The following is a 12,374-nucleotide window of genomic DNA, read 5'->3' on the forward strand; positions in this document are numbered from 1 at the left end:
TCTGTACAGATTAGCCTTTGTAGTACTCTGATTAAGTTTAAAAGGAGTTTGGACTTTATTCACTCGAGTTCCTTCTTTTTCTCCTGCAAACTTAGCAATTTTCAGCTTAGTTTTAAATAGTTACTCCAAATAATTCCTATTTGCTACCACGTAGCTTTTTAGAAAAGCTACAAAAAAAGTAAGAATTACTGCCTATGTAACTCCTCACATTGTCATGAACCCCTAACATGAAAAATCTTACCAGGATAGAATCTAATTTTAGAAGTGAACTGACAACATACTTATTACAAACATGAACTTCATACCTTTAAACTAGCAAGATTTCTAAATTGTAGAAACAACCTTTTTCTACATTAGAATAAAATTTAAAAAAAGGAAAAAAGAGAAACTTTGTTTTCCAAAATACTGAGCCAACTGGTTTTCAGAGCTCCTGAGCCTCTTACGTACATTATTTTCCTACATATTTTTAGCAATTTATCTTTTCCACAATATTGTGTCTCACTCCGTAACTTTAAAAATCTAATCAATAACATTTTCCATTATTTTGCAGCAAAAATACTTCAACTGCTGTTCATACTAGGCAGGCAGACATGTAGGAATCAGTTCTACAAAGGGAATATGAATTTGAAATTTTTGATGGATTCTGTGCAACTGAACTTGATTGAAATATCTTATTACAATATCCAAATTCCTTTAGATATGTTTCAATATATGCAGTTAGCATCCAGATGAAACCCACAGTAAAATATTACACCAGGAAGTTAAAAACAGTTGACGTGTGACTCTTCACAAATTGTAAGGTAAGCCAATATAGTAACACCATAATAGACAATGTGATTGTTTATGCCAGCAAACTTTCTAGCACTGACAAAATGCCAGTCAACCAGTTATTTTCAGGTGTGTACTACCTGTGTCTCAGATTTCATTATTTAAGTACTCATTAAGAGTTTAGCAGATACAATAAAACGCTATTAGAAAAAGTGAAGCTGAGATGAACGTAGGGGGAAAAATATTTAAATCTCAAAAACAGAGATTACAGTTGAATTGCTTTTCCAAGAATAAATAATTTTTAAAAAGCTTTAAATACTTCAGGTGTATTTGAACAACAGTAACCAACAACTTCTCCAGTCTTTCTTCCAAGGATCCTCCCCTGTCAATATTTACTCCCTGGACCTAGTGCCTACTACCCCAGCACACAGGTTCCGGGGACGCTGTGCACAACTTCAGTAATCCCTTTAAATGGGAGACTTGTCTAATTTAAGAGCTCCCTTGTTTCTTTCCCTCCTCCTCTTCTTTCATTTTCCCAGCTATTAAGCACATATTTCTTCCTTTCACCCAGAAACTAAGCAGCTGATCTGGTTTCACTGAAAGTATTCCCCAAAGGCAGCAAAATTAACCCTATGAAGCCAGTAGCTCAGAAATGGCCATTTAAATTTTCTTAACACATACAAAAATCTGAACATACAAATATTATAAATATTTCATTTTAAATAATAGCTTCTGGGAACAATGAGATGAAGCATGACACAGCTGACAAACACTTACAGCTCTCCCATAAAAACATTTAATATCTATATATCATCTCCCTAAATGGAACAGCTTCATGTAAACAGCTTAAGTTATGACAAAAAGGAGAATTTCCACTAAGAGTTAGAAAATTTTGAAAACAAAGTTCAAAGACATTATGTTGCTAACTTACTGGATGTTTTCAGAAGTTGAATTACAGAGATCTTTCATGCCATTTTCCTCTATCTAGCTCATCTCTGAAAATTCTTACTATGTATCACTTATTTGTGATCAGAGTATTGTTCAATCCTACAAAGCCAAACCCTCATATTTTAAGCTCAATATCACAGAAATTGGTCAAGATACTACTACAATGTCTCAAAGTAGGAGATTTGGAGTTAACGATAAAGTTCTTCAGGCCCTTTCTTCATCAAGAATTTTACCTAAATAGATGCTCTAATACTTTCATTTTGCATCACATGCTGTGGTAATTGTATCGCAGTGGTTTCCACTGTTAACTTTTGTTCTGTGTCAGCACGTAATTTCAGATCATTCCAGTACATAAACATTTGCTAGGAGATAGTATAAAATCTGTCTGTGTCATGCAAAAACACAAGCAGGTAGACCTTCTAATGGCAAAGATGATGAAGTTACTAATTGTGCAGAAGAATTTTACCTTTTACCCTAAACAAAAGATTTAAACAAAACAAAAATGCAGAATCTCCCAAACCAGACAGAAAAGCAAATTCCTCTACAGCTAGAATAAAGCATTTACAAAAAATAAACTCAAAGAACTGGTCACATCTTTTCATAACTCACATCCAAGCACAGCAGCAACACTTTTCATGACTTATATTTTCAATTTTCTTGTATTAAAGAGTTTCTCTTGGATTAAGAGATTTTGGGGCCCAGGAATGCCAGATCCAAACACTACTAGGAAAATGTGATCCCACAACCAAGTATTATGGAAAAAAAGGCAAAAGAAAAGAGCCAGAGAAGAACAATAGCTGTTCAGATATTTACAGCTTAATTTTACTATACCTGATTGCAATGATTGCTCTGAAACTATGGGTGCAGTAAGAAGGAAACAAGAAAAAAATTAGTCAAATAGGCAATTGCTTTTTAAACTTTTCCAGCAATATGTGAGAGAACATGCAGTAATAAATGATTTATTACACATAACCATCTGCATCACTTAAAATACACCTTTTATGCTGCAAAATCTAAGAAGTTCCACAACAATATTAACAAATTCTCTTTTCTCAATTTATTAATAATGGATTTACAAATGAAGTATCTCTCTAGTTATTTCACCATGTAGTAGACAGCACAAAGACATTATATTCAGTGAAGAGGTAGTCATGTTCCTCAGCTGACAGGAGCTGCAAATATTTAAAGGATAGCTTACATTCACAGGGAAAGTGAGAAGAAACAAAAATGACTACTAATTCTGAGGTGAGGCCAATTTAGCAGGTTTCAGCTGACCGAAAAGTTACAATAACATGAAACCTTGTGGTAAAGAAATGAGAGGAAAACAGTTTTTCAGGTTCCACACAGGAAATACATAAATACCCACAGGATGTAGACTACGATTGTAAAAGATTTTTTTTTCTTGTGCCACATATTTGCTCTGAAGCTTTGAAACATTTATCCCAATTCTAGGTTGAGAAGTGTCCAAGAGAAAGGGGAAAACAATAAAAAATAAAAATTAGGAATGTTATTAATCCCTGTAAATGGCAACAACTCACCATTTAGGACACTCTTACCCAGGATCTTGGAAAGAAGATTAAAATTTAAGTTCCTCCTTTGTCCAAAAATTAGCTACCCTACCTTTTATATTCATGAGAATAATGTAAACACAGCTCTACACCTGGCTATTTCCTTGCCCATCAGACCTGCGGAAGGATGGAACACAACTGCTGTCCTGCGGATCATGTAGGATACACTTGTTCGGGCATGCAGGATGCTGTGGTTCAGCACCTTGTTCTGATTAGGTGAACCAGCTGCTTGTAACCAGACCTTCCAAGTTCCACATGGCTGCTATGCCTAAGCAGAGCTGCTCATGGAAATCTGTCAGATTTTGAAGAGGAATTTCACCCACAGCCTGACAAGCCTCTGTGGCACATCCATTCCTGGGAGAGACTTCTCAAAAAAAAAAACCCCAAAAAACCCAACCAACCCAAACCAAACACAAACCCCACAACATTTTGTGAATGGAAAAATCATTCATTGGGAATTTTTGTAATAGTTCCTGTTATCTTAAATTTTATTCTGTTACCAAAACCTCTTTCATTCCTCAGTACCGTAGAAACAAAAATGAAGATAAACAGCAGCATTCTTAAGCTTGAAAAAGAAATAAATGCTCTGTATCTAGTCTAACATCACACAGTGAGAGCTTCTTCACTGGCGTGACAGATCAAATTAAAGAAATTTAGCAAATAAAAAAACCCCTGTTTTAATAAACCAGGATTTTTTTTCCCAATTTAGCATGTAATTTCCACGATTAACACTTACTATAAATGCATTTGAAGAACTGAAGAAAACATATCTAATGTGCACCTACTGCTAATTTCTGACAAATATGCTCCACAAATATTTATCTATTATACTACCAGATATCAATAAATGATATACTGTAAAGAAATGACTGCAGCATGTTAGTTTAGTAATATTAGTAAAGCAGAAGTAACTTGCATCTTTAACAAGCCAATGAATATAAAATAACATTTATATTTTCCAATATTGCTTTGAAAACAGACTCCATACAGCTTTCTTATACCAAAATAGTTATCAGACAGATTAAAATCCTGAAAGACACATACCGCGTAAACTGCTGGTGGTTAAGAGAGCCCGTGCTTTATCTGCTAAATCACTATTTAGGGTATTTCCCAATAACAAAACATCAATGGCCTCCTGCTTGGAGCTATCAAAAAAGTTATTTTGAATCGTTCTGGTCACAGAACGAGCACCATCCTTCAGCTTTCCAGCCTGTTAGGGAGGAACACGTATAAAATATTTTATGTTGGACATCGCTCACAAAAACATTGGCAATATTCAGTAATGTATTTGTAAACTGCATTAATGATTTTAAAAATCTAAGGCAACTTAAATCTTAAATAAAGTCTTCTGAGCTTACTGTACAATGCGTGCTTTTTTCCAAATGCTAAACAACACAGTAATACCTTCAAGGCATATCTAACAACCGGATTACTCCAATTTAAATTAAACAAAATACTGCAGGAAGGGATTTTTAACTTTTCTTAAACCCTTAGTCTTAAAAAATGAAATTGGTATAGTGCCACGTTCAGACGATGGCACAGGATTTTGGGCTTTTCCCCAAATAGTGAGAGACGAGCAAGCACTTGAGTGCAAATGTCATGATACATGAATATATATGTATATGCACATAAGCATATTAGTTCAGAATTCATATTCTGAAATATCCCTGTTAAAAAAAAAGAGAGCTTCAACTTCTTAAGATCCCCTAACTTTTGAAAATAACATGCAAGTCTCATGCAGTATCCCAGAAGGAGCACATAAACTAACATATAGCTACTTACATAAGAAGACACTGTCATTGCACATACTACACACAAGTGGCATGACTGAACAGTGCTCCAAAACAGCCTCCAAGTACCTGAACTAAACAAGAATCTCCGAGAGATGTACTGCTACTACAGATATTCTCTGTGGGTCAGACTTCTGGAGGATAACATAATTAATGTGTCATGCAGCCTCATACTTGATTAAAAAACCCGTAGTGTTAACCTGTGTACACAGCACTGAAAATTTCACCAGCACAAAGACATTTTCTTGATCACAGGGTTTACTGTGTCTTATGCGATTATATGTATTTTGACTGTGAGGTGTAAGGAAACACATGCTATTACATTTATATGAAATATAGACTGTAATCCATCAGGGATGCTGCATGGTATTATATTATTATAAAAAATACTCAAAGTTTACAGCTTGCATGGTTCATGAAGGTTTCTTGAATGCACACGAAAAACAGGCAAAACCTTAAGAAAACTATAGAACCAACCCATAATGAATTGTACTAGACAACAAGAAAGAAACTACTCTTTAGTCAAGGATAAGTAGTAGTAAGTTGGCACCATGATTCTTGGAAAACAATATGGATGAGGTGTCGGGGAGCATACTATTGCAATAGGATTTTAATAGGATGCTGCTCCCTTTCTGCCAGACAAGATGTAATTTATGACACGATCCAAAAAAACACACTCACCATTCACATATCAGGCAATTAATTGAAAGGAACCCAGAGAAAGCAAAAGAAAGAGTAGGTAAGGAGTTAGATGTAACAAGTATTGTAATACTTTTAACAGGACTGTTTTTCAGTACAGAAATTTATATTAACATATTTAAGGTTAAAATACTTCTTTTCTCCTATCATAAATTTCCATATTTTTTACTCTTAAGTTCTCTTGGTCTCTGAAGAATCAAACTGAGGAGCAAGAAATGGAAGCATTTCAAACATCAAAACTTTTCATTTAAGAAATAAGAACTGCAACTTAAAAACAATATTCTAAAAAAAAAAATTATCAGAGTACTCAAGAAGATACTCAGCAGTGACCTGGTCAAGTTTCACTGAAAGAATAGCAAGTATTACAACTTTTCAGGTATTAAAGATCCTCTTCAAATAGACGGATTTTGATCAGGGACACTGTATTTGATTTATGAGATGTGGAGCTTGTTAACAGTTGTACCAGGGCAGGGATGCCAGGGACAGTGATTGACTATTCTGTATTTTTACAAAGAGAGCAGAGTAAATGTACTCCATGCTTTACAGATTCAAAATGGAAGTGTAGGTACAGTAAATGCATTTTACAAAGTAAAACAAAAAAAACTAAGTAGCCAATTAATTTAGAAAAACAAACAAATAAGGTTGAATGAGAAAGTCAGGAGAATGGGAGACATGCCATAAAATACTTACTGTAGTTTTCCTGATGGTCTGGGTGACATTTTGGTAAGAAAATAAAACTAAACATCTTTAACCAAATTTCACTCTATATTAAAATACAAGCAATTCCCAAATAAAAATATTGTGTGCACCAATTAGGGATAGAGTAAGCAACAAGTCTATATTATGTATTTCCTTTAATTTAGCTTACTGGTACGCCTTGTACATATGCAGAGAAGGACCCTGACACGCTTGAATGAAAAAGTGACGGAAAAACAAAACAGTTGACTATTTAATATTAAACGACAAGCATCGTATTGTTGAATAACGAACTTGAAGGAACTAAGGGCAAAAACTGCTACACTTTAACATTTGCTTGTCTCCACAGGTATCACCTGATAAGACAGACAATTACAGAAACAAAGAAAGCAACGTTGTTAGAAGAAAAATAAAGACAGCCTAGAAAATCTGAACAACTCAGGCAAAGACAAAACAAACTGAAGAGAAACGGAGCATTACACTGTCATGTAGTACAGAATTGTAATCACAACATTAGAAAGCAAGGTCAAAACACAATTTGGGGTTTTTTTCCAGTAATTGCAATACTACAAAGAACAGCTGGAGGAACATGCAAACAAAAAATACTCAGCTGCACCTTGTTAAATTTAAACAATGTTAATAAACACATGAACAACAATGTCTGATGAAATGCATTTTAGAAGAAAGGAGATACAGTGAATGAAAGCAAAACAAAAGGAGGCAGAGGTACAAAGAGAAAAATGAAAATATTCAAAGACACTAACGTCGATTTGAATACACATTTTTCTGAACTATGATCCAAAGAAATAAAAGCTTTGAGCCTCATCCCTTGCTACAGAATGGTGTTATCTGGGAGGCATGGGTGTGGCTGAGAAAGGACATACTGAAGCAAGATCTGGTTAGCAACATAACCAACCTTTTTATGTTAATTTTTCTTATTGGTTAGAGTGTTTCTAGGTTTACAACAAAAGCACACTTTTGAAAAGAAAATCTTATATCTGTTATATTAATGACAGAATTTTTAAAACTGACACAGAATACTGCTAAACTTTTTAACAGAATGTACTTTACCTTAGCTTTTCCTTCAAGGGCTCCAGTTCCAGCGTAAATTTTACTGACAGAATCACCATTCACAGACCACATGGATCGAAAAACTTCCTGAAAGCGAGTGACCAACTGAGGCTTCTCAGCTAATCCCAATACCTCCAGTTGTTTTGTTAGCATCTGCAACAGTTGAAGATGACATTTGCAAAATGTATTTATTAAAAAGGACATCAAATTTTTTCAGCACTTATGTACATAAAAATATATCTTTGGTTTACGTGTGTCATTCTGAACACCAGGACATGTTTGAAAGGCTGAAGCAACTTTAGCACCAGCATTTTGTTTTCTTTTAAAGATAGGTAGCAATGCAGGAAAAGAATTATGTAGTTTATTTGTAAATATTTTCTTTTAAAAATTCACCAGTCACTACATAAACTAGTTTCAGTTCTCAAGTCTTTTTGCTTAGATAATTAAGAATTAGAGCAATTCATGTTCTTCCCCAAAAAATCAGGATATCAAGCACATGGACCTCTTATTATCAAATGCAGCAGCAACAGAGCTCTGTGATCAGTGAAACAGCAATGGCTTCTGTCATTCACTGTTTTCATGCACAACATACAGAAGTCTTTACATGGCAGGGATTGGCAGGGACCACTGGAGATCACTTAGTCCAACCCTCCCACTAAAGCAGGATTTTCTCATATAATCAATATATATGAATGAATTTTCCATTATGTACAGGCTACATTAAATATATTTAAATTGTATACCTATAAATGTATTTTACATTTAATACATTACTTTAAATGTAGCATTATGCTCATGGGTGTATAATAGGACACTGTACATTGTTTGAAATCCTGGTATATGGAATCATTATTATTTTTAAAAAGTCAAGTAAGTTTCTTGTGTTTGTGCCTAACAACATAAAACCCAAAATAACTACCAAAAAAAAATTAAATTAAAAAACTATTTTCAAGAGCTTTTAAAAACCTTTAAAACTTTGAGGTGTCCAACAGCAAGAAGTAGTCTAAAATGATGAACACAGAATGACATAAAGGCAAAACTCTGAAGGCTGGGCAGTAATTAGTAGAAGTTACAAAAGGAAACTTGAAGACAAAATTAAGTAAAAAAAATAAGGAAAGCAGCTTCAGAAATCGGATGCTTCATCTTCTAAGTTTTATAATCTCATTTAAACAGTATTCTAAAATTAAGTAAGCAGCTCATGAAGATTTGTCATTTTCCTTCTTATTAATTAGTTTTATACTTCTAGCTCTCATGTTTTAGCTACAATGACAATTTAGCTCTCAAAGAAAAATCTGGCACACCTGTTCTAAAAAAAAAAAAAGACAATATTTAATCCGGTTTTCAAACGGATAAGAAAGGAAAAACAGGAAAAAAAACAGAGCTGCAAAGCTAAGTTTGCCATATAAGTACTATATGCATTAAGAGTGTATAAAGATTTGTTCTTATACCATAGAAAACTACTGTATTATCGGTAAAACATAAGAGGCAACATTTCTCATGGCTCATTGAAGATAACCTAACTGCTTACTTCAAACTTGCTTTTCTATCTACAATGAACTGTTAACTCCAGCAAGCAGATTTAGGTCCAGGAAAGACTTTAACGTAATCAGGTGACTCTCCAATGACAAAGTCAATACTGAATGGACAGGCAGACAAACTACATAATGAAATACAATGCTGTGTGGTTTTCAAACATGCTGCTACTCTTTTCAACACGCAGTTAATGGAAGAAAAGAATAAGAATTCTAAGACTCACTAGAATTACTTTACTAGCAGGTATTAAAAATCAGCTTATTTTTCTTAATTTTAGTAATTAAAAGGTATGCCCGCCTCGCAGTGCATACAGAGTTGAAACAATGGATAAAAAAGGCATTCAATCTCTCGAACTGTGCAGTATCTGCTAAAATATGCACTGATGTTGAATGTTAAGAGAAAAAATTTCAGAGTATCTGCTTCAGGGTAAGCAGTTCAATATCCTGTTAGACTAAAACACTACTGAGCAGGCAACAGTGCTCACTAGATAAACACAGCAGCAAAGCACTACATATTCCAGAATCAGAAATGTTTTTTCTATAGCCAATGGATTTGGCAGTTCTCATAGAAACACCTCCTATAGATGCTAAAACAAGAGCATTTCAATTAAAATTCAGGAAACAAAAGAATAATCCTTTTACTTAGTTTGATGTTACAGCACTCGAAATTTTTCCTTGCTAAATATGTTAAGGATTTTATCTTTAGAAGTCAAACTTAGTTCATTAAGATGAGTGGAGCTGTCAAAAGATTTTCAGAGCTAGTTTTTTTAGCCCTATCAGTAAGTACTACTTCACTCCATCAACTCCCATCAGGTTCATGTGTTCAAGCTCTACTGTATAAGCCTGCAGGCTAGAACCTTTGCTTCAATAGGAAGCCAATATGCTGAAGTAGAATCCTGCAGGACTGCATCCCACGGTTAATTTCCAACTACTTAATCTGAGAGTGGCCAAAGCCTCAACCATGATATCATCCCATGAAGAATTCACATCAAAGTGCAGTGAAAATATGATGCTAAGAACAGTAATCCTATATGCTGAAAAACTTCCATCTAATAAAATAGTTCTGAATACAAGTGTTTTTGTAAAGGACTACAACATTACTACCTCTTCTAGAATTGCAAGCCTGAACCTTAACAGACATAAGAAATTGACACCTAAAAAAAGAATAAAGATTTTAACATAATTCTGTACGATTGCTGCTTAATTACAGCTAATACACAACTACTGCTTCTGTAGCTACTAAGATCTCGTTGCCCCAAAACAAGAAGTAGTATCACGTTATAAGACAAGCTGCCATGTATGAAACATCTTAACTGACCTTTCACAGGAAGGCAGTGCTACTTTCATTACAGCCTAATTGCTACAGAAGCATCAGGAGCAGATGAGTATCTGGACACTGTTTTTCTTACCTCTAAGCCAAAGAAAGCCTGCACGCTGTTTGTTCTATCCAGACAGTCCAAGCAGTTTGTTCTGACAGTACCGCTTTGAGATCTGTGCCAAGGACAATGAGAGACAGAGAGAAAACAACTGAAATAACACATTTAACACACATATCAATAGACAGGGACATCAAGATCTGAACCAGAACAATAAATCAGGGTATTGTCACTGCAAGGGTACCATCATCACAAGTATGTTTACAAATGTGTCTGCAATAGAGGGTTAGCTCCAATAATAGCAGTAAATTTCACTATACAAATTTGATTTACTTTTTGCAAATAAAATGAGTCTTCCTGAAAAAGGTTTTTCTCATTTCTCCTTGTTTCCTCAGTTCAAGTCTTATACAGGACTAAGTTTTCTTTCCAAACAATCCAACTAACACACTTCCCAAGAATTTTTGGGGTAAATGATATTCTTTGTTTAATCAAAAAAAAAAAAAAAATCAAAAAAACCCCAATCCAACCACAGGACAGTTCTTGGATTTGTTTAATTAAACTAAAAGTAACAAGAATTTGTGATAAAACTAAAGCCAATTTCAATCCCTCGTTACTTTCCCTTTCCTCCTCAAATAGAAATGAAAAATAAGCCTCTCCCCCTTAGCTAAACAGATGCTTGAGGCCTTCAGGCACTCTGAACCACCTCCCTTTCTCTGAGAGAAACCCATCACCTCCTGCTAGAAAGCTCTCAGAAGGATCATATTAGGCAACATCCATATCCTTCTTGCCTGGCTATGAGTACAAAATTCTAATGGCTCTCCCAGTGAGACACATTCCTTACTTTCATCATTTCCACTACACACTTTCTCAATTTTTTTCCTAACATAGATAGCAAGTTGCTTTGTATGCCAAATCAAGCAAAAAAATAGTAATGAAAAAAGTTATCCTGGAGAAAGTTCTTAAAAACTTTCTACTGTTTATGGTTAGATCTCCAAATAAACATGAAGCCTTGCTGACTTAACTGGACATTCTCCATAAACCTCTAAAAATCATCACTGTACCTTTTATTAACAGAATTCTTCAAGATATCTGAAGCCACACCTTTTGTTCTATTGTCAGTCTTTTTGACTGGTGACAATATTTGAATCTCCATCAAGACCAAATGATGTTCTCCCACCAACTTTACAGCTGTCTGAAGAATGGTCAGTGACACTTTGAGGTGGAGATGGAACCTAAGAACCCTCCCCCTAAATCTAATCTTCTCCAGGCCTACTAAAACCAGCTTCAGGGAGATTCAGTCCCAGAGTGGCACTGGAACCTTTTCCTCCTCTCCCACTGCACTAGAAGACGAAACGCAACTGCACGTAGCACAATCCCTGCACTCAACAAATCTCTTTCTCATGCAGAACCGCATTCAGCAGTTTGTTCTGGTATTAATTAAAAGCAGGAAGGGTGTGGAAGGGGAAAGAGCAGGAACGACACCTATTTCTAGCCCTGCTTCCTTTTTATTCTTGAGATAAGTACAGCCTTTGCTCTAGGAAGAGGGGTGGGGAAGCAGTGACAGAATTACAAGTACAAGCAGGCAGAAAACACGCACTCCCTTCATACTTTGTGCAGAGCTGAATCTCTCAAATGAGGGATGCAGGTGCAAGCAGATTTAGAAAAAAATGCATTGAGCATCAGTATTTACAACAAACAGAAAATGGTATGTTCAGTCACTGAGTAAAACATGAACATTATACAAGAAGATGAAAAAAATATTCCCCTTTAATCCTACGTGAGTGCCCCTGAGAAAAAATGACAATTGCCCACTTTCACCAAAATGGTGAGATCAAAGGCCTGAAATTGAGTCATGTCTCACCAATGACTCAGAGACATTTTCCCTTAAGATTTTTAGAGAACATTAAGAATGAAACAAAACCTTAA

The 12,374-nt window shown here is 35.0% G+C and overlaps 1 protein-coding gene across 11 annotated transcripts in view; it reads right to left on the reverse strand.

Annotated features, from left to right (window-relative positions):
- Window positions 1-12,374, reverse strand: part of SYNJ1 (synaptojanin 1) — a 60,501-nt gene that overhangs the window by 29,150 nt on the left and 18,977 nt on the right. For 7 of the 11 annotated variants that reach the window (XM_069871145.1, XM_069871137.1, XM_069871128.1 and 4 more), the window contains exons 9-12: window positions 10,482-10,563; window positions 7,541-7,693; window positions 4,329-4,494; window positions 2,548-2,571 (exon numbers count right to left, since the gene is read on the reverse strand). In XM_069871145.1, coding sequence (XP_069727246.1) covers window positions 2,548-2,571; window positions 4,329-4,494; window positions 7,541-7,693; window positions 10,482-10,563 — 425 coding nt within the window. The remainder of the gene's footprint in view (window positions 1-2,547; window positions 2,572-4,328; window positions 4,495-7,540; window positions 7,694-10,481; window positions 10,564-12,374) is intronic. The other 4 variants (XM_069871181.1, XM_069871199.1, XM_069871190.1 and 1 more) reach the window with 2 other exon arrangements.

The sequence above is a fragment of the Phaenicophaeus curvirostris genome, chromosome 1, assembly GCF_032191515.1.
Source record: "Phaenicophaeus curvirostris isolate KB17595 chromosome 1, BPBGC_Pcur_1.0, whole genome shotgun sequence".
In the NCBI taxonomy this organism is placed as follows: domain Eukaryota; kingdom Metazoa; phylum Chordata; class Aves; order Cuculiformes; family Cuculidae; genus Phaenicophaeus; species Phaenicophaeus curvirostris.